We start from the raw sequence: 21,168 nt of genomic DNA, 5'->3' as shown, positions 1-21,168 counted from the left end.
CACTCTCTTCTTTAACAAACACCATCTTCACAGCAGATCTCAGTTCAGATGATACTCCTCCAGATATTCCTGCTTGATTCAAAACTTAGTCACGACTCTGAGAATATTACAGGTATTTACTGACCTGATTAAAAAACTGCATTTTACAGAAACAACATTCCTGTTCAGCATCACAACAAAACAACAGAGAGCGCGGTGAAACTAAACTTCTTCCTCTGAGGTTTAATGGTGTTTGGGAAACAAACGCATGTGTCTTAGCGCCACCCGCTGGACTGGAGCGTCCAGAGGTATAAATGCCCATTTCGCGCTGTCATTTTCCTGCTGCTTATGGTTTAGAATTGTACATTGTTAGGCAACGCCTTTCACTCACTGAATTAGCGGTTATCAGTTTCATAAACAGCGATCAAGATGTATTTATGTTTAATGTTACTCATAATCAGTGTTGGGGAAGTTACATTTAAAAGTAATACATTACAATATTGCATTCTAAAAACTACCTAATTACGTTACTTAGTTACTTTTTAAAGGAAGTAATTACTTTTGCGTTACTTTAGCGTTACTTTATAAATATGAGCAGGGCTTGATTGTTTGTTCTTAATATAAAAAGTTATATTTATAGCAAATGTGAAAGTGTACAAAAATTGTAATGAATAAGCTTCTGGCTGAAGGAAAAGTAAAAGAAGAAGGTTTAACATTCTTCAGCAATAAGAAACAAAACAATGCAGCACAATTGTTAGTTCATCTAATATCATTTTTGCTTCTTAGTATGGTTGAACTGGTCAGCAGCAAAGACATTGGTTAATAAAATGCGCAATTTTGGTTAATTAACAGCGAGATTGGCATTTAATTCAAACATTCAATTTAAATGTCTACTAATGTTTGGCCACTTCTTTAAGATAGAAAACACCATTGAAATTTCTTAAACCAGCATGTGGACATCAAAACATATACACTCAGAGTGAGATCAAAGTTTTATTTTGAAATTGCGATGAACAATTCACATAATTATAAACACACACTGATCTATAATAGAGACCATTATCAGTGGAAACACATTGTATATTCTCTGGTTTTAGAGTAGGTTCACAAATGATAGCACTATTTTCTGCTATATTAATGATTATTTTAAAAGTGTTTTATAGCCTATATCTTAATGTGGTTCATGGATTCTCAACACAGGAATGCGCCATTTCCGGTATTTTACAGGTGAATTGTAATCGAGGATTGTTTTTTTTTTTTATTTAATTTAATTAAATTTTTTTTTTTTTTTTTTTAGTCCAATCGTGACAATATACAGGGAACCTGTGCGCAAACTGGAATATTAATTTATTTAAAAATAAAAATAAAATAAATAGAAAGCACCTGAGAAAAGGACACGTCTTTCTCCCGATGAATAAAAAGGGCAGGTGCTCAAACACCTGATGTGCTGCGAACCATTGGACTTTAGAAACTGCGCGTCGACCGCGCCACGCCTTCAGGACAGATTTAGGCTACAGTATCTACTTCTTTCAAGGGTAAAATTAGACTGGTTCTTCTTTAAACGTCATTCACATTGTTGATGAAAGTCGTAATCTCGTCTCTCCGCTGGAGACTGTTTTTCAAAACTGTCTTTTGAGTTTAGGACCTCTAGTGCGAGCGACTAGTGATTCAGCGGAACGGAAACATAACAATCTCAACAATCATCTTTAATAAATTCAGATTCTTCACAGCTCTACGGCAGCATTTGGAACATGTTTCTCTTTGTGTTTTTATTATTAATGCACGGTAAGTTTTGAACCTCGAGTCGATTTCCTTTCGGTTTCGATTTAGACATGTTTAAACAAGGGTATGAATCTCTATTCAATTATTATTTAGTAATGACATGAGGAGTAACACATCCAATAGAGACAGGGGCGGACTTGATCAGGTAAGCGGAATCAGGGGCTGTCTGACTGTCTCAGAACAGAGATATTCACCTCAGCAGAGAAAGTGTTTCAAGTCATACTTTGATTTGTCTTGACTGGCTTGTGCGCGTTTCCTTGGCGTGCCGGCGCGAGCTGCCGCGTACTCCAGTATAAATCCACGAATGCAATGACTGGAGATTTTCGCTTAATAAAAGGCTAACTCAGATTACATTTTAGATTTGTTTCTCGGCGAACTCTATGCCTCCAGAACACTTGGAATATGAAATTAGTTGGGATAATTTTATGTTTGAAAAAAAAATAAATGAAAAAGTTTACTTTGTGATCCGAAAAGAAAAAAAAAGTTTCGAAGGGATATAAATTATATGAGAGCGAGCAAGAAAAATAAGGGTTAGGCATAAAAGAGCACATAGTTATTATGTTGGGGCCCCATACCTGGAATTTGCTTAGGGCCCCCAAATCAATAAGTCCGCCCCTGAATAGAAATAAACTTTTTTTTTATATATAATATTTTTTGCTGTTATGCCTACTTGAGAAGAAACACGAAAGACCCAGGGTCAGTTGCATAAACTGTATGTTAAGACTCTCTTCAGAACTACTTTTTTTTTGTTCTGTTGAAAATAAAAGAAAACATGTTCAACAGTTTCTGGGCGCCTTTGATGTCCTAGTTTGAAAAAAATAAAATACCGTGGGAGTAAACGGGAACCAAATGACAGAAGTTTCATTAATCAATTAAACAGCATTGCTTCATACATTTATTGCTTACATTTATCTTGTTTTATTGCTTAGCTGTGTACACTGTAAAAAACTAAACGTTGAGCCAACTTAAAATTAAGACAACCAGCTTTTTGCAGATTTTTGAGTTCTCTCTAATTATTTTTGTAGGAGATTCTCAAGTTTTTATTGTATAAACTTAAAACAACAAGTTGAGAAAACTCAAAAATCTGCTGAAGCTGGTTGCCTTCAAATTTTAAGTTGGCTCAACTTTTAGTTTTGTACAGTGTATGGTCTTAATCTTCTCAGTTTTTCCCTTCACAATTCCATGTCTGTTTGTCTTTTCAGCAGCTGCACAGTGACTTGAGGTGAATGTGTTAGTTAGTGTGGTGTCAGTAAAACTGTTGTGTATTCCAGGTGTGTCTGGCACAGAGACGGATGAATCTGAGTCAGTGACAGTGATGGAGGGAGATTCTGTCACTCTACACACTAACCTCTCTGATCTACTGAACGACGATACCATACTGTGGATGTTCGGACCTAAAGACTTTCTCATATCTCGAATAAAGAGAAAAGATGACTTCACCTCATTTTTTGTCACCGATGATGCTGGATTCAGTGGCAGATTGCAGCTGGATCAAAAGACTGGATCTCTCACCATCACAAACACCAGAATCAGACACTCGGGACAATATAAACTCTCTATCTCTAGAGAAAAGACTACAACGAAGGCATTCAATGTGACTGTCATTGGTGAGTGTCTCAAGTCTTTCACTGTAACATCAGCTGCTCTTCCGAACTTTTTCCATTGCTTAAGAATTCTATTCCGAGATCCAATGTTGAGTTTATATTTAAAGGAACACTCCAATTTTTTGGGAAATAGGCTCATTTTACAACTCCCCAAGCGTTAAACAGTTGAGTTTTACCGTTTTTGAATCCATTCAGCCGATCTCCATGTCTGGCGGTAGCACTTTTAGCTTAGCTTAGTACAGGCGCGCAGATGGCACTAGGGACGGGGGGGACATGTCCCCCCCAGATTCATAGTGACCCGATCCGTCCCCCTCACTTTCTCTACGAAAGGCAACATCAGTATACAGAGGATAAATGAGGGTTTCCGCTCTGTACATTAGCCTAAGTAGTGGCGGCCAGGCCACATGCACTAAGCCATTTTTGAAAAACGCTTTTGACCGCAGTGTCTGACCGAGCCCCAAAACACGTGTAGCCAATCAGCAGTAAGGGGGCGTGTCTTGTACTGGTAGAAAGACAGCGCTCTGTTTGAGTGCACAGGAGTCAGGACGTATATTAGCAGATCGACTATAGATAGAGAGAGATGGCAGATTTAAAAAAAAGAGGAAAATATCATAGAATTCCCCCCCCCCCCCCCATTAGCATCTCGCTCAAAAATGACTAAAGAGTTTCGATAACTTTCCTATTTAAAACTTGACTCTTCTGTAGTTGCATCGTGTACTAAGACTGGCGGAAAATGAAAAGTTGCAATTTTCTAGACCAATATGGCTAGGAACTATACTCTCGGAATAATCAAGGAAATTTGCTGCCGTACCATGGGTGCAGCAGGTGCAATGATATTATGCAGTGCCTGAAAGTAGTCCCCAGCTATATCATAACTAGTTACTGGGACTACTTTCAGGCGCTGCATAATATCATTGCACCTGCTGCACCCATGGTACGGCAGCAAATTTCCTTGATTATTACGCCGGAACGAGAGAACACAGTTCAGAGAAAAAGTCAGAACTGTAAGATAAAAAGATGCAATTACTTGTTTTTAATATTTAATTCAGTGGTGGAAATGAGCTTCGATAAATGGTGTTCTTGGTCAGCAGAATCTGTCAGCCAGACAACAGACAGAAAGAGACCAATCCGGAGTGGCGATTATTTCACACTATACATATTGTATAGTGGTTATGTTTATTCAGGTTTTATGATTTCAGACCACACATTAGCAATTATTGAGTTAGGGTTTGCAGATTTTGCACCACACGTGCAGGTTTTCATGAAGGGAAGTGTTGTGGAAAACATTTTGTTAACGTTCTGCTTGTTTGCAGATGTGGTTGCTGAGACGGATGGAGAGAAATCAGTGTCAGTATCAGTGACAGAAGGAGATCCTGTCACTCTACATAATGATGCTGAAATGCACAAAGATGCTCTGATGCTGTGGAGGTTTGGAGATAAAGGAATCCTCCTAGCTAAAATCGACAGTGAAACAGGTGAAATCTCATTAAACAATGCTGATGAGAGATTCAGAGATCGCCTGCAGCTGAATCAGAACGGATCTCTGACTATCAAGAACAGCAGATCTGAACAAGCTGGACTTTATGAGCTCCAGATCAGAGGCCATGAGAGCTCGCAGCGATTCCTTCTTTCTGTCAATGGTGAGGAGCTGAAAGAACAAGTCTCAGCATATGGTATTGCTAGCATACATGTGAAGTCGTTTCAGATTATTACATTCACTGACTCTCTTTATAGCTGTCCCAGATCCAGGTCTTTCTTCAGGTGCTATAGTAGGAATCTTTTTTGGGGTTTTAGTTCCTGTTTTGCTGCTTGTGGCTGCAGCTTTGGCTCTGATTTACTATCGCCAAAGGATCTCTAAATTAGAAAAGCAAGTGGGTAAGTATTATTTACTTTAAACAGGATATCCATCTCCTCCAAACCTTCTTTAATTATTTTGAGTCACTTGTTTGTCCATTTACAGTATGTTAGAGTCCAGTACTGGATCTGAATCTGTAGTTTGACAAGCTGCTTGCCTTCTACTCCTGCATTAATAAATAAATGAGCTTGTCACCGATTGATAAAGTCATCAAATACAGTTTTTTAAATGATTTGAGAAACAAAATTTATGAGTCAGTTGGTGTCAGATTTCATTGGAAATATAACAGCTGCTTGAGAGACTGAATGACTTTCCTGACACGGACTTTGACCCTCATGAACACATTTCTGTTCTCTGTGTGAAGCTGTGTCAGGTGAAGAGAAGGAAGAGAAGGAAGAGACGGTGACGGAGGGAGATTCCTCAACTCTACGCACTGGTCTCACTGAAATAAATGCTAATGAAATGATAGAGTGGTGCTATGAAACTGAAGACAATCGCATTGCTGAAATCAGTGGAGGCACCAGAAGGCCATGTACATATGCGGGTGCTGATGGGAGATTCAGCAGCAAACTGATGCTGGATGATAGAACTGGAGATCTCACTATCAGTAACGTCAGAACTATTCACTCCGGACTCTATAAACTAAACATCAGCAACAGAAGCACTATAAAAACCAAACACAAAAGATTCATTCTTACTGTCAATGGTAAGTATATCTCAACTCTTCCAGTGTGCTAATGATCTGAAACACATTCTCAGAGTGCTCAAATATTACATTTCTTTTAGACTGCTTGCAAGTATAGGACCATGTCATTCATAATGTCATGAGAATAAGGCCTATACACGTATGAGATTAAAGCTGTAATATTGCATGAATGAATAGGCATAATTTGAGGAGAAATAAGTCAGACGATGAGAAAAGGAATCATAGATTGTCTTTGACAATGTTGATTACTTAATTTTAATGTATCTTCATTTCTTAAAGCTACATCTTTATTAATCCATTTACACAACACAGTTTTCAACTAAAACAAGACATTTTATGCGTTTTGACTGTCCATTTACTAAACAAAAGTGTTGTGGGGGCCTGAAAAGCACACTTTTGAAAATGGGTTTCAAGGTACTGAAAAACAAAAATGCAAATTTGTGAAAATTATAGTTTTTTTTTTTTTTACAAAGTGACTTTGCCATCTACTGGCCTGGCAGAATAATAACAGTTGTTTTCATGGACCCCATAAATTTTATGACGCAGTTGTTAAAATGTTTATATTTAACCAACTAACAAAAGTGGCTTATTTCATTAAGAGTAAATAAACAAACTAATTAACTAAAATGTTTGTTTACAACTCAGTTTGTATTTGACTGTTGATTATTTTATCTAAATAATAAATCTGGACCAAGAGGATTCCCTGTATAGTTTACGGCATTAGCCATTACATTAAAAAAAAGAAAATCTCATGTAAATGTATGTGATATTGAAAATGCAAACAGAATTCATTCAGTGGCTTGTTTTTCTGTATTTCTCTGTTTCTGTGCTGCTGTGACATGAAGAGGAGTCGATGTCAGTGAAGGAGGGAGGTTCTGTCCTTCTCCAGACTGCTGCTGAGATTCAGACGGATGATCACATACTGTGGACGTTTGGAGCTCAAAACTGTCTCGTTGTTAAAAGTGATTCAGGAAAGGCGTGCACTGGTAAGAGATTTAAAGACCGACTGGAGATGAACATGAAGACTGGATCGCTGACCATCAGAAACATCAGAATCACAGACTCTGGACATTTTGAACTGCAAATCATCAATAGCGAACAGACCACATTCAGAAGATTCAATGTGGCTGTCACTAGTGAGTAGGACAGCTTTTATTAATATGTGTGTGTGTGTGTGTGTATGGTTGTGTGTTTATTTATTTATTTATGCAACAGGGTTTTCCACTTGCCTGTGTTTGTGCATATCAGATTATATGAGCAGCGTGAACCACTAAGGGTGTTTTTTTTAAGAGAGAGTTTTAAGAATTTGCAAAATGTTGTAATGAAAATAATTTTTGTTAAATTTCAAAAATGTTAAAAAAAAAAGCATATCTAGTGGTCATGTCAGTGGAGTTTTTGCATTATATTCTCTGTGTTTAATTGTTGAGACAAAACTTTATAATGTGACTTTACGGTGCTTCTTCTTATTGCACATTTAATCAAAAATAAGAGCAACTATTTCTTGAGTGTCTGTTCTGTACATCTGAAGTAAGGCCAAATGTGCAATCAGCTGGTTATTATAACAAAAGAAACCCATTCACGTTCAGTGATCACATCTGTTGATAACTTAAAATGGTCAAAACGCCACAAAACATATTCCTGATCATGCTGTTTGTGAGGAAAAGAGCAGAAATTTAAGTCTTCATTCACTGAAAATCTTATTGTCTGAGGTCGACAAAAACTGCTTCTTTCACTTTAATGTCTGTGATTTTCTTTCAGATTCCGCAGCTGAAGGAGTGAATGAACCAACGCCTGTGACGCCGCTGTTGAATGGGGAAGTTACTGATGGAGGGAACGAGGAGCAGACGACGAGTCCAGTTTGATGAGATGAGACACGCCCACCACTGTGACATCATCCACAATCAGGCTCAACAACATTTCTGTGAAAAATGTGAAAAACGTTGAAAAAAAAGAAGTTGTAGTGAATTCTTGTGTGATGAGCACATGACAAGAAGATGTAATGCAGAGAGTGTTGCGCTTCAAAGTCAACCATTCTCTGTCCACACTGAGGACGCTTTGATGACACTGAACTGATCCGTGGAGCTACAGCTACCGAATCACTGCTGGAATAGCTGTACCTACATTGTTCATACGTCTGAACCAATTCCAGAGTCAAGATGATGCAGAAACAGACAAACACTGAACTTAAAACACTACTTTGCTTTTGTCAGTGTTTACCTTATTTACATTTAATCATTTAGCAGATGCTTTTATCCAAAGCAACTTACAGATGAGGACAATGGATGCAATCAAAATCAACAAAAGAGCAATGATATGCAAGTGCTATGACATGTCTCATTTAGCTTAACGCAGTACGCATAGCAAAGTTTTTTTTAATTTTGTTTTTTAAATGTTTTAAATGTTTGTTATTACTATTTTTAAGAGAACAAGCAGTAAATGAATAGAGTGCAAGTCTAAAAGGGGCAATTTTTTTTTTTTTTTAAGAATAGCATTAGAATAGAGGGTGCTAGAGTTAAATAAAGATGGAAGAGATGTGTTTTTAGCCGATTCTTGAAGATGGCTAAGGATGGCTAAATGTAAAAGTCTGTGATTTTGTGCCTCTTTGGGATGAACAATAAAGCAATGTTCATTTGCAGAACGCAAGCTTCTAGAGGGCACGTTATAAAGGAAGTGTTGATTTTCTGTTATAGCAATATTATTTTACTCATCATTATTTATCTGTTAGTGGAGCTTGTGTTGTAAGCTATGCTGCATTAAGTCAAATCAGAGAAAGTCTCCATGTCAAGTTTTTTTGTCAGATGATGTTGATGATGAATGCTGCCGTTTATAATAACACTTGTTGAATTTGTGCTGGTCAGACTGAGAAAGACACAAATAACGGTTATTCAGAAAACTCTGTTCATCTTCACTTTGTCTCCTGCGCATCTTTAAAGTCAGTGAGAGATCGGTTAAAACAGAATTATGATATTCAGTCACAAGGTGGAGCTGAAGCAGCATCGTCTGCATTAGGAGAGTCATATTTTGCTGTACGCAATAATCCTGAAAGCATCCAGTCACTGCTAAAATTGTTAACATGTTTAATATGATATTATGAAATATGCAATTTATATTTTGCTTGGAGATATTTGTAATTCATCCACAAAGTTTGCACATTTCAGTTGTTAAGGCCTTGTTTTTAGGAAATACATACTGGGTGCTTCTCAAACAAAAGGCTGCGTCCTTTCTTTCTACTGTATATTTATGAAAAACATTACTAGTATTCTTTGCTTTTTTATTAACAATGTTCTCCAAATTGGTGCAGAAGTCCTTATAATCTCCTGAAGAAAATGAATCAAATTTGGCTTGGATCCTGACCATTTCTTCTTCTCTATGTGAAATTTTCCCAAAGTAATAAAAATTTGTACAAGAAAAGAAGTTATTATTTCCTTCATTGTATCCATATATATCAAAATTATTCAACTTGGATACAGTATTTGTTTTCCTTCTAATGAAATTTTCCATATCCACCCAAGAAATCCTTGTGTACACATTTACAAAACAGATGGACAATAGACAAATACGCTGAGCTTTTTTCCCAATATATATTTCTAAATACATTGGTCCATATTAAGCTTTAATGAGTAGTTTTATGACCCGCTAGAATATTCTTAATATATTTATTAGTAAAGTACAACTTTCTGCCTCAGAAAAAAATAGAAAAATGCCTTCCAAAAGCAGATATTTTGAAGAAGACTGTTTTAGGGCACCATTGGCTTCCATCAGCCTTTGTGTTCAGCAGAAGAAAGACATGTATACAGGTTTGGAACAACATGAGAGTCAGTAAATAAAAGTCTTGTTTTTTGGGTGAACTATCACTTTAAGTCTTTCCACACAATCCTGCAGCCTGAACCATCTTTACAGTGCGCCTCTTTGAGGAATTATCAGTGTTGAAACAGAAATAATCACTTAAAAAGTTTTTTTTTTTCTCTCCTTTATTCTTAAACCCATTTTTTCTCTGTTTATCCCCTTGTTATCCTCAGTAATTGAGCGCTAAACGGTGTGCTTCACACTCCGGAGCAGTGGGTGGCAGAAAGGTGCCTTTCATTTTAATTTTTCCCAGACTGTCATCTGTAAAAACACGAGAAGAGATGCGCACCGAGCTGCAACAGATTTGCGTCGTTTCAAAGCATCTCGAATCATTTACGAGTGAAAGCATGGATTCGGAGCAGCAGGAAGAGTTTATTAAAGAGTACAGTGAGAAGAAGAGTGCTCCAGATCTCTACAGAAGGAAGGATGAAGATGCTGAAGGCGAAAGAGGTTGGTGTTTATTCCTGATTCTTCATTAATGATGCTGTGAAACATTAAGGATATTATAAAACTTGAAAGAATATAATCAGATTTTATGGTTGTAGTCGGTCAGTATAGCGAAGCCTATTCAATCATTACACTGAAGCAAATTGTAAATTGGCTTAAAAATAATAATAAAGATGCTCACTGATATGAAAACTTCTGTAGAATCAGAAGTACTAGTAAATAATATAAATAATGGCACAGATGATTAGATCTGAGTGGTCGGTTGTTAGAGTCTGTGTTATGATGTGTAGTAGATCCGTATGAATTTATTTTCAAAAATTAAGTGCATAACTTACATGCTTTGAACAACATGATGCTGTATAAATAACAATTTTCCAGATGAACAGCTTTAATTCAGTGATAGAATGCCATGCTATCAATATGGTGCATATTATCACAAAGTAGCAGAAATTGTAGAGGTTTGGTGGTGGGCTCTTTTTTACTTACCCTAGCAACTGCACAACAACACCCTGTCAACCATTCACATTTCATTCAGAAAATTTTAAAGGGCACCTATGATGCAAAATTCACTTTTACATATTGTTTGAACATAAGTGTCGGCAGTGTGTGTGCACATCCACCCTATAATGATAAAAATCTGCCCACCTTTTTTTTTTCTTTTTTCCTTAAATCATAAGCAGTGTCTCAGCGTTTAATGATCACAGAATCCGTAAAGTGTGACCCAGTCGTATTAGCAGGGACCCCACCCTGAGTAAGCTGCACACACTCAATCCGCCATGTTTATCTTCACACTAGAGCATTTTAAAACAGCATTCAAGTAAGAAATGTCATCTTACTACAGCTATAGACGTTATTATGTCCAGAGCAGTGAGTGATTTGCTTCTTTTATTTGATTGTTTGGGTCATATTAACAGTGTAGATCGCAGTAGAGGTTAGGGATGGGTGATATGGGCTTAAAAATATATCACAATATTTCTGGTATTTATTGCGATAACAATGTAAATGACAATAATTCAGGGAATCCTGTTTCTTTAGAGAGAAATATTATCTTTCCTTTTTTTACCCAAAATAGGGTGTTGTGAGCATTACTGAGTACACACTAGAGGTCTTCAAGGGTCCAAAAATTTGTAAATGTGCTGCACGGAACTGACCCGGACCCATATTTTATTTGAAAGTGGGACCCAAACCTGTGCAGACCTGAGAAATGCCTTAAATGTACTACCCGGACCTGACCATTATTTGAAAGTTGGACCCGAACCCAGCTGGGAAGAGACAGGCCCGACTGCACCCGTTCCGATTGCCACATATTGCACAGCAAATGCTAAGTCAATAAAGAATATTGAAGTTGGGTAAAAATAAAAAGCTTTTTGCCTAAACTACTGTCAGTAGCCTTCTCCCTGACTGCGATGCATACAATCCTCCTTGGCAATACATTTTCATCCACGTTAGGCTGTTCCCGTCTCTTGCCGACTGAAAGAGCTTTCTTAATCCACTCATTATTCCAGCTTCAAAATTTATTCTCCTTGCAGTTACGGTTGGAGAGGGATGACTAAAGGCCAAAATACTTCACTTTTTGCACGTACGCGAGGGGCAGCGTACAGTGCGCGTGACACGAATTGCATCATCAGAGTAGTACGTGCGGTTTTTGTAACCGCGCATACTTTGTACGCTCAGATCGCACATGCGCACTTAAGTTATTTTGCAGTAATCAGGTTTTCCCACATGGTGGCAACACTGTCCCTAGTCTCGCGTAGCCAGACCTTCAGACTGATGGCTGAAGGTCTGGAATAGATGGCCGCTTTCGTTGGCCAAGGCCCACCCATGAGGCCGTTTAACCGACATGTCAAACAACCAATCACAGCTTGTCTCGTTTAGCCTCACATTTCGGGGCGTGGAAATGTCGCCACAATAACTGACCGGTGTGTGAAACTCTCGGATGTATTTTAAAGATTCTATCTTTAAATATTTCACATACTTTTGAAAATCCAGCATTTAGTTGACCCTGATAAGCGTTCGTTGTCACGTTTGTAAACACGACGGCTTTCGTGAGGGGGTTTGGTCTTTGTTTCCCGGCAGACTGAAAATTAACACGACACTCACGTCTCCCAGAAATCCGGTTTAATTCAACCAGTCAGATGACGACTTTGACATTCCTGAAGTGTTTCCAGAAAAGTTTGCCATATGCATCAGACGTTTAGCCAACGGTCCGTGGGCGTGACATCTGAGGCTGAGACTACACTGTCCCTAGCCGTTGTTTCACAGTAGAAAACGAAACTAAAGAGACAGACAACGACAACAAACAAACGCTCACATTGACGAGTGCTTGTGAGTGAGAGGGTATGAGACAGCTCAGCTTTGGTTTCAAAAATATTTTTTATCAGTCATGATTTAACGGGGAAATATAGAGCAGACACTGAACATTAATGACGCTTTCTAGTGTTTCTAATATGGACAAAGGTATCCAGCTATCGCTGAATAAAACGCACAACGGAGATAGAGAAATTTTAACTGATGAAACTTGAAGACAATAAACATATGATTGCACAAAATAAATGGTTTATCTATGTTCTTCAAGCAATCTTAGGTATTTTAATGAGGAAAGTATATTGGTAATGCAATGCGAATCCACATAGCCTTTATCACTGTATAATACTATCATTCTATAATATGAAACCACGTCTGGTCACAAAAAGAAGTTATTTCAAACCCTCAACTATGTCAAGTTAATTTGGAGAAAAAGCATGTCAATAAAAGAAATCTTTGTTGGACAACAGGTTTGTAAACGGGCTCATACACACTTGCAAAACTGTATCACACACATGCTACTGTAGTACACTTATTCAGACCAATTTTTGCGATAAACTCCTCCTCAATTTCACGTCCGCCTTCCGCAACAGGCGTACACAGAAAGATGTCAACAACTAGACTTTATTGCTATTATTGCGGGAAGACTAATTTTTATCTTCGGGACAATTTTTACCAGTATTATCGCAAATTATAAGATATCGCCTATCCCTAGTATAGGTAAATGTACAGTGGTGTGAAAAAGTGTTGGCCCCCTTCCTGATTTTTTATTTTTTTGCATGTTTGTCACACTTTAATGTTTCAGATCAAACAAATTTAAATATTAATCAAAGATAACACAAGTGAACACAACATGCAGTTTTTGAATGAAGTTTTTTATTATGAAGGGAAAACAAAATCCAAACCCACATGGCCCTGTGTGAAAAAGTGCTTGCCCCCTAAACCTAATAACCGGTTGGGCCACCCTTAGCAGCAACAACTGCAATCAAGCGTTTGAGATAACTTGCAATGAGTCTGTTACAGCGCTGTGGAGGAATTGCAGCCCACTCATCTTGGCAGAATTGTTGTAATTCAGATACATTGGAGGGTTTTTGAGCATGAACCACCTTTTTAAGGTCATGCCACAGCATCTCAATAGGATTCAGGTCAGGACTTTGACTAGGCCACTCCAAAGTCTTCATTTTGTTTTTCTTCAGCCATTCAGAGGTGGAGAGGTGGCAAACACTTTTTCACACAGGGCCATGTAGGTTTGGATTTTGTTTTCTCTTCATAAAAAAAAACCTTCATTCAAAAACTGCATGTTGTGTTTACTTGTTCTCTTTGATTAATATTTAAATTTGTTTGATGATCTGAAACATTAAAGTGACAAACATGCAAAAAAAATCAGGAAGGGGGCCAACACTTTTTCACACCACTGTATATTACGCTGCTGTCACTTAATATACTGATCTAATATAAACATGCAATTTCTTTACCCACTGTTTAACTTCACAGACAATGAGACCATGAGAAGGAGGTAGCAGGAATGCTTAGGTAGCTAGCTTGAAGCCAGTGGGGCTGTCGGTAAGACCAGAAGGTCCAGTCTAGTCACATCAGGTATAATAGTCTTTATTACACAACCAAGGAGGTTTTGTGTGTATAGTGCTGTGCGTGTGGTTTCTATAAGGGGACAGAAATCCAGAGTTTCAGTCAATAAACATTTAAATAAAGCACATGACTAAACAGAAAATATGGCAAGTATGAAATACATGAACACATTTTAGGATAAACTTAAGTCATACAAAATAAGCACTTACATGTTCAATCACACACACACACAGGAAAAACACAATGTAAACAACAAAACTCAATCCTCTGCACAGTACAGCCATGTACAACAAAAGGGCAAGCTGTGGGCACAGATGAGACAGTCCTGATTGGCTTGAGATTGGGTGGGTGGAGCTTGGGGCTAACAAGGAAATGAACAGGCCGAGAGGGGTGTGCTACTGCCTTAAGGTTGCAGCAAAGGGACACAAAAACTTCTCAACAGACTGTGTTTTAAATTTAAACTTATATGGCTTTAAAACGCATGATTTCAGCGGATATCAGGCACGTGCAGAAGTGGGGCTTTGGGGGCTCAAGCCCCTGTCCTTTTTCTAAATTATTCAAAAGTGCCCTTCTCAGACAAATAGCAAAGATATTGTAGTCAATAAAACAAAATGCATTTGAATTATAATTAACATGACCGTGTACAAAATGGCAAGTAATCTCTCAAAAGTTGGAAAAAAAAATTTTTTTCCTTCCATATGTTTATTTTTTACATATCTGTCAGTCTGAAGCGTGCCACGTGCGTTTTGCCTGACTGACTGATATTCCACAGTCTGCTCGGAAACCTAGGCTCTCAAATATAGTTCTTTCAATGAGTGGGTCACGGAAGGAAAAAAATAAACCAAACAATATATATATATTTTTAAAATTGATCAATAATCAAATCTAGTGTGTCGATTTAATTACAAATCCATATATAATTTAGAATATTACATAATTCATCAATGCCCATTTGTCATGTATACTACACCAACCAATCATGATCTGGCACAAGTTCAAATTTCATTGGACAATAATGTGAAGTGGAGCGGTCATTTTCCATTCTTATTCATAAATCCATTGAAAATTGCATGGGACAGACGAGCTTACTTGTGGAGCGATCTGGATCTGCGGTTTGTCTCATTTTATAGATTAAATTAAACGGATGCTAAATGACTACAAAAGCAGTGCACAAAACCGTGCAGCGTCAAAATCGCAATAATGGTAATCAGTATTCAATTCACTTACGTTTATGTATGATGCACCGTTTACTATTTGATGAAACTCTCATAGTTAATGAAGCCCAAGTGCCACCTACAGGCCTAGAATTGCATAAAATGTATTTTAAAGTATATTAAAAATTCGATCAAATAAATGCAGGCTTGATGACCATAAGTGACTTCTTGCAAAACTATAAAATAGCAACGTATCCAAACTTTTGAGCTATAATTTTTATTTATTTATTTTTTACAAAACCCCTATTTTACATCTGAGCCCCTGCCTGAAGAACTCTCTGCACGTCCCTGCGTGATATACATAATAATCAAAACCAAACAGATGTGTTTTTTTGGCAGATATCTGAGATACAAGCTGAAATTTCAGCCTGGACAGTGGCAGCTCGTGGGTTTTGAAATAGAGGAGGCACACTGATTGGTCTGGGGATCCTTGCCTATTAATATTATTAACGTATTTGCTTAACCATTTTAAAATGGCTTTTGGTTGCTTTTAGTCAGAAAACGTAAAGAAAAAGACTCATACAGCAAGATAATATAATTTCACTTACCTGGCCTATCACTTGAAGCAAACATCCATCCCTTCTTAAAAGTCTGTGTTAAAAGAGAGCTGCCTATTGTGCCATTTAATTAAACCGACTGCTGTAGCCTACATCCAGTGTTCTCCCTTTATTTTTAATTTGTATATACACTGACAGCTTGGTAAATCTGTTGGCGATCAAATATTCAATATCGCTACTCATCATAAGTAACTTACTTCGTACATTATCAGCTCAGCGGGAGACATTCAAACTAATATCACGCTATTTACGTCTCTATAATGATTGGTTGATATACCAGAAGGGAGGCTAGCCTCCCTACCCAGGTTTCTTTTCTCAACAATCCTCAGCGCTGAAAGTGAATACTCGATGCTGATTGGCTATTTTTATTTATTTTTTTACCAACGGAGGCACGAGAGCTCAGCACTCACCTGGCCTCCCCCTCCACTACTCCATCACTTAGTGGTTGTAATTACATCAGCAGAATCGGCACATTCATGTTTTGCGATAGAAAAGGAGTGCTTTCCAACTTCAGTAGCACGTTATGATATTACAGCTGTGACCCCCCCAAAAACCCACATTTTGAGACATGAATTGTGAATTTTGACCTCAAAATTTTGGAGAGGCCGCCACTGGTCCTGGAAAAGGGGTAGAGGAGCAGCAGCTCATTTGCATTTAAAGAGACATGCGCTAAAACAGCCTGTTTCTGATTCTACTCAAAACAGGCATATTCAAAATGATATAATACATTATCTGTGGGGAATTTTTAGGGGTGTCGAAATCAATCGATGCATCGCGATGTGGAGGTGGACAATTCTGCATCGATGCAGTAATAGACTATAATCGATTATAGCCTGTCACGTCATTTGCATACGTGCTATTTTAAAATCTGAGCTTTGCTTTTTCCCGCCTATGGCACATGTGCACATGTGCTAGAGACAAATGCGGAAGGCTTCATTGCACAGAATATGCGCTGTGAGACAAGGGCGCATTGCTTGACAGTGCTTCCTCTCACTGTTGTTTTAGTGTTTTACTTTAGATATGCTTTCATTTCTGCCGTTTGGAATGCAGTACGTAATACATGCACAAATCTCATGTACTGACAGACTTTCACGTGCGCTTTGTGTTTGTCCTGAAGCTCACGGCTGTGGTTAAATGCACTTGCATCTACTTTTATGATACTAAATTGATGTAAATAGTCATGTTTTCAGAACAGGACAAAAAAACTAGGCTATGTAGAAATAGATTGGTGCATTAGTGTGAATGTCTATTAAAGCTGCCAGTGTCTATGATCTCATCAGTAAAAATCAAATGGCAATAATGCTGAGGAAAAAAAAGAAAAAAACATAACTATGATTATCTGTAAACTTTCAATACTTAAAGCACTCCCAGATGCTGAAGTGTTTTTTCTTTATCATTCTATCTTTTTTGGAATTCTATATTTATTTAGAATTCTTAATTATAATTAATTAATTATATATTAATTAATTAGGTAACAATTATTTTAAAAAAGTAGTCTGCTTATATAATTTAATAAAATGCACAAAATAAATTTGAAATAATTGTGATGCATCGCTGTATCGAATTGAATCGAGTCGTTGACCAGATAATCGTGATGGAATTGAATCGTGAAACCAGTGCCGATTCACACCCCTAGGTATTTTGAGCTGAAAACTTCACAGACACATTCTGGGGACACTTGAGATTTGTATTACATCTTGTAAAAAAGGGGCATAATAGGTGACCTTTAAGTAGGTTTAGATTGTGTTTGTTGTAATTGAAAATTGTTTAGAGCTCTGCAGTAATATAGCTAAATAATCAAATAGCAAGGGACACTTTCTGTAAACTGGGTACTTTTTTTATTCAACAAAATTATTTTCGTTTGATAACTGGGTAGTTGATCAAGCATATTTAATAGTTCTTACTATAGAAACATGGAATGTGTGTCTATAATGTTTTAAAAATCATAATTTGAAGATCAATGTACCTCATTCATGATGTGTGTGTGTGTGTATAATATATATGTATGTGTATAATATACTAGATGTATTTATAAAACTACATCTGAACAATTAAAATGATGTATAGCAATTGTCTACTTTCTGCTGTTACATCAGGATTCAGTCTTTTCACATTTATTTTTTGTGAGTTGATGAAAATAAAGAATTTTTACTTTTTTTCAGAGGTGATTGAAGAAAATGAGGAGAATGAAGAATTGACTGAAGTTGAGGGAAAAATTCACTTAAGAACTGGGAAAAAAACTTTGAGTTGCTCTCAAACTAAACAGAAAGTTTTAAAGAAAAGAAAAGCCAAGAAAGCGTTCGCCTGCACTCAGTGTGGAAAGAGTTTGACATGCAAATATAATCTTGATGTTCATATGAGAGTTCACACTGGAGAGAAACCGTTTAAGTGTTCACACTGTGACAAGAGATTCAGTCACTCAGGAGACCTGAAAAAACACGCGAGGATCCACACTGGAGAGAAACCGTACACATGTGATCAGTGCGGGAGGAGTTTCAGACTAAAAGGAAGCCTTACGGCACATATGACAGTTCATACACGAGAGAAACTGTTTACTTGTGATCAGTGTGGAAAGAGTTTCACACAATCACCAAGCCTTAAGGATCACATGAACATCCACACTGGAGAGAAACCATATGCATGTGATCAATGCAGCAAAACATTTATGTGGGCTTCAGTACTGAAGAAACACCTGAATGTTCATACACAAGAGAAGCCACATTCATGTAATTTGTGTGAAAAGAGATTTTCATGTCAACAAAATTTGAATGAACATCAGAAAATACATGCTGGTGTGAGAGAGTACATGTGCTTCGAGTGTGAAAAGACTTTTATTTCAGCAAGGTATTTAAAACGGCATGAGAGGATTCACACTGGAGAGAAACCTTACAAGTGTTCACACTGTGACAAGAGATTCAGGGATTCAACAAATCTGAAAAAACATGAGAGGATCCACACTGGAGAGAAACCGTACACATGTGATCAGTGCGGGAAGAGTTTCTCACTATCAGCAAGCCTGAAGGAACACATGAACATCCACACTAGAGAAAAACCGTACGCATGTCATCAGTGTGGGACGAGTTTCAGACAAAAAAGAAACCTTACGACACATATGAGAGTTCATACCAGAGAGAAGCTGTTCATTTGTGATCATTGTGGGAAGTGTTTTGCATCCTTCGCAAACCTTAAGGATCACTTGAACATCCACACTAGAGAGAAGCAGCACACGTGTGATCAGTGCGGCAAAATGTTTTTGTGGGCTTCAGTCCTGAAGAAACACCTGAGAGTTCATACAAAGGAGAAGCCATATTCATGTTATTTGTGTGGAAAGAGTTTTTCACAGCTACAAAATTTAAAAGAACATCAGAAAATACATACAGGTGTGAGAGAGTACTTGTGCTTTGAGTGTGAGAAGACTTTTACTACAGCAAACGGTTTAAAACTGCATGAGAGGATTCACACTGGAGAACAACCTTACAAGTGTTCACACTGCGACAAGAGATTCAGTCGGTCATCAAGTCTGAAAACACATGAGAGGATCCACACTGGAGAGAAACCTTATATGTGCTCAGTATGCGATATGAAATTCAGTTCTTCAGGACAGCGGAAAAGACATGAGAGGATTCACACTGGAGAGAAACCGTATCACTGCACTGAATGTGGGAAGCGTTTCAATCATTTATCTTCTCTACACAGTCATAAAAAAAACTATCACAGCAAGTAGATCATCTTCAGATGCAGCACTTTCAGGTCTGATGCTGTGTCCTCATTAAATGAGACACAATAATGCATCAAGCAATAAAATATCATCTGGATAAATCTAACCAGTCATTACAAGCGACATGACAAAGAAATATAATCTAAAATTTCACAGTGAATAAAGTTCACCTTCATCTTCAAAACCAGCAGATTCAACTGAGAGATTCAGATCAGCTCAAAGATAGAGTTCCTCCCCAAAGAACTGTCAAAAAGTTTTGTGTTATTATGTTACTTGTAGTTTGCTGACTCTTTCATGAAGGGAAAGTAGAAGCTTTTCACAAACGGTTCTTGTTCAGGACACTATTCTGGTTAAGAGAGACTGAGATTTAATGTTAATTTGAGCTTCATTGTTGTGTTTAAAATAACAGTTTTAAAGTTTGATGTAACTACGACTGATAAGTTGTGAAATGACCAAAAATGACCAATACATTACAATATTGTTACGTTGTGTGTTAACAGGGTATTTCTGTAAAATAAACACTGCCTGAGGGGAAAATGAAGGAACATTTTGAGATGGGCTTTTGTGTTTTGAACCATGTCTTCCGTTGACCTATAGTTTTCCTGATTAGTTAATTAGCTCCTCACCTGTTTCTGTTTTCCGATGATTAAGTTTAGTATTTAAAGCCTGTGTTCATGTTCCTTTGCTATTATTTTGGATTTACGTTTGGTTGTGCCCTTCTCAGTCAGTGATTAATTAAAAGAACTCCTTTTGTACTCCTTTGTCGTGCTCTTTGTTTTACACACTAGACACCCATAACACCAGGACTTAAAAAATATATATATTATTTTCAACTTAAAACAGTGTAAAAAAAAAAAAAAGGGTTACTGGAGATTGACCAGTACAGAGTTTGAATAGTTCAGTATGTGTATTACTAGATTCCGTCTTAAAAAATAAATAAAAAAGATTAAAAATTAAGTTTCTTTGAAAGAGTTTTGGAAGCGAAGAGCAATGAATTTTACATTCAATGCAAAAATAAGGGCTTAATTATCATTAAAATGTCTTAAATCCACATTTCAAAGGTCTTAATGCGATGGAACTGACAATAAGATTTACATATATTGTTTTGTTTACCTCAAAACCTTTTAGAAATCAAATGCTCTTTTGAACTCAGCTCAGACATATCAGATTCACTTTGTTTTTACGTGATCTCAACCTGATTTCCTGCTGTTTTCCACCTAAAATAATTAATGTATATTTATGACACTGTACTTTGTGTTATATTACCCTGGCACAAAAAAAGGTCAAATTCACATGTTTTATCTCTTCTGTCTGCCCTTTTCTTTCACTGTTGGACCAAACAGGAATGGAAATATTATATTTCCTAAGGTCACTGCTAGGGCTGGGCATTTTTTTTAGATTTTATCAATTAATTTGAAGTTAACCCTTAAGTGTCTTTTTTTTTTCTCTCTATAAAAATTTTTACTAATCATAAATTATATATCATTTGAAAGCTTAAAACCTCCTCCGTATTCATCCTGTGAAAAACTGGTCATTGTGTTACCATGGAAATGGTACTTTAAAATATTT

At 37.2% G+C, this 21,168-nt stretch overlaps 2 protein-coding genes across 2 annotated transcripts; both read left to right on the top strand.

Moving 5' to 3' along the window:
- The first annotated feature begins 1,364 nt into the window (after positions 1 to 1,364).
- LOC306863481 (uncharacterized protein) lies at positions 1,365 to 9,334 on the top strand. The gene is made up of 7 exons (XM_079406828.1): positions 1,365 to 1,764; positions 3,033 to 3,368; positions 4,679 to 5,005; positions 5,100 to 5,240; positions 5,585 to 5,926; positions 6,772 to 7,062; positions 7,685 to 9,334. The coding sequence occupies exons 1-7, from the start codon at positions 1,731 to 1,733 to the stop codon at positions 7,786 to 7,788; spliced, it is 1,575 nt and encodes a 524-aa protein (XP_079262954.1). The 5' UTR covers positions 1,365 to 1,730; the 3' UTR covers positions 7,789 to 9,334.
- A 695-nt stretch (positions 9,335 to 10,029) lies between these two features.
- On the top strand, positions 10,030 to 20,353 carry LOC306863373 (uncharacterized protein). The gene is made up of 2 exons (XM_079406672.1): positions 10,030 to 10,222; positions 18,044 to 20,353. Exons 1-2 carry the CDS (start codon positions 10,054 to 10,056, stop codon positions 19,603 to 19,605), a joined length of 1,731 nt encoding a protein of 576 aa, XP_079262798.1. The 5' UTR covers positions 10,030 to 10,053; the 3' UTR covers positions 19,606 to 20,353.
- The last annotated feature ends 815 nt before the right edge of the window (positions 20,354 to 21,168 follow it).

Source organism: Barbus barbus, assembly GCF_936440315.1.
Source record: "Barbus barbus genome assembly, chromosome: 4".
In the NCBI taxonomy this organism is placed as follows: Eukaryota; Metazoa; Chordata; class Actinopteri; order Cypriniformes; family Cyprinidae; genus Barbus; species Barbus barbus.
The sequence above is the reverse complement of the archived record's forward strand: the minus strand, read 5'-3'. Positions and strand labels throughout refer to the sequence as shown.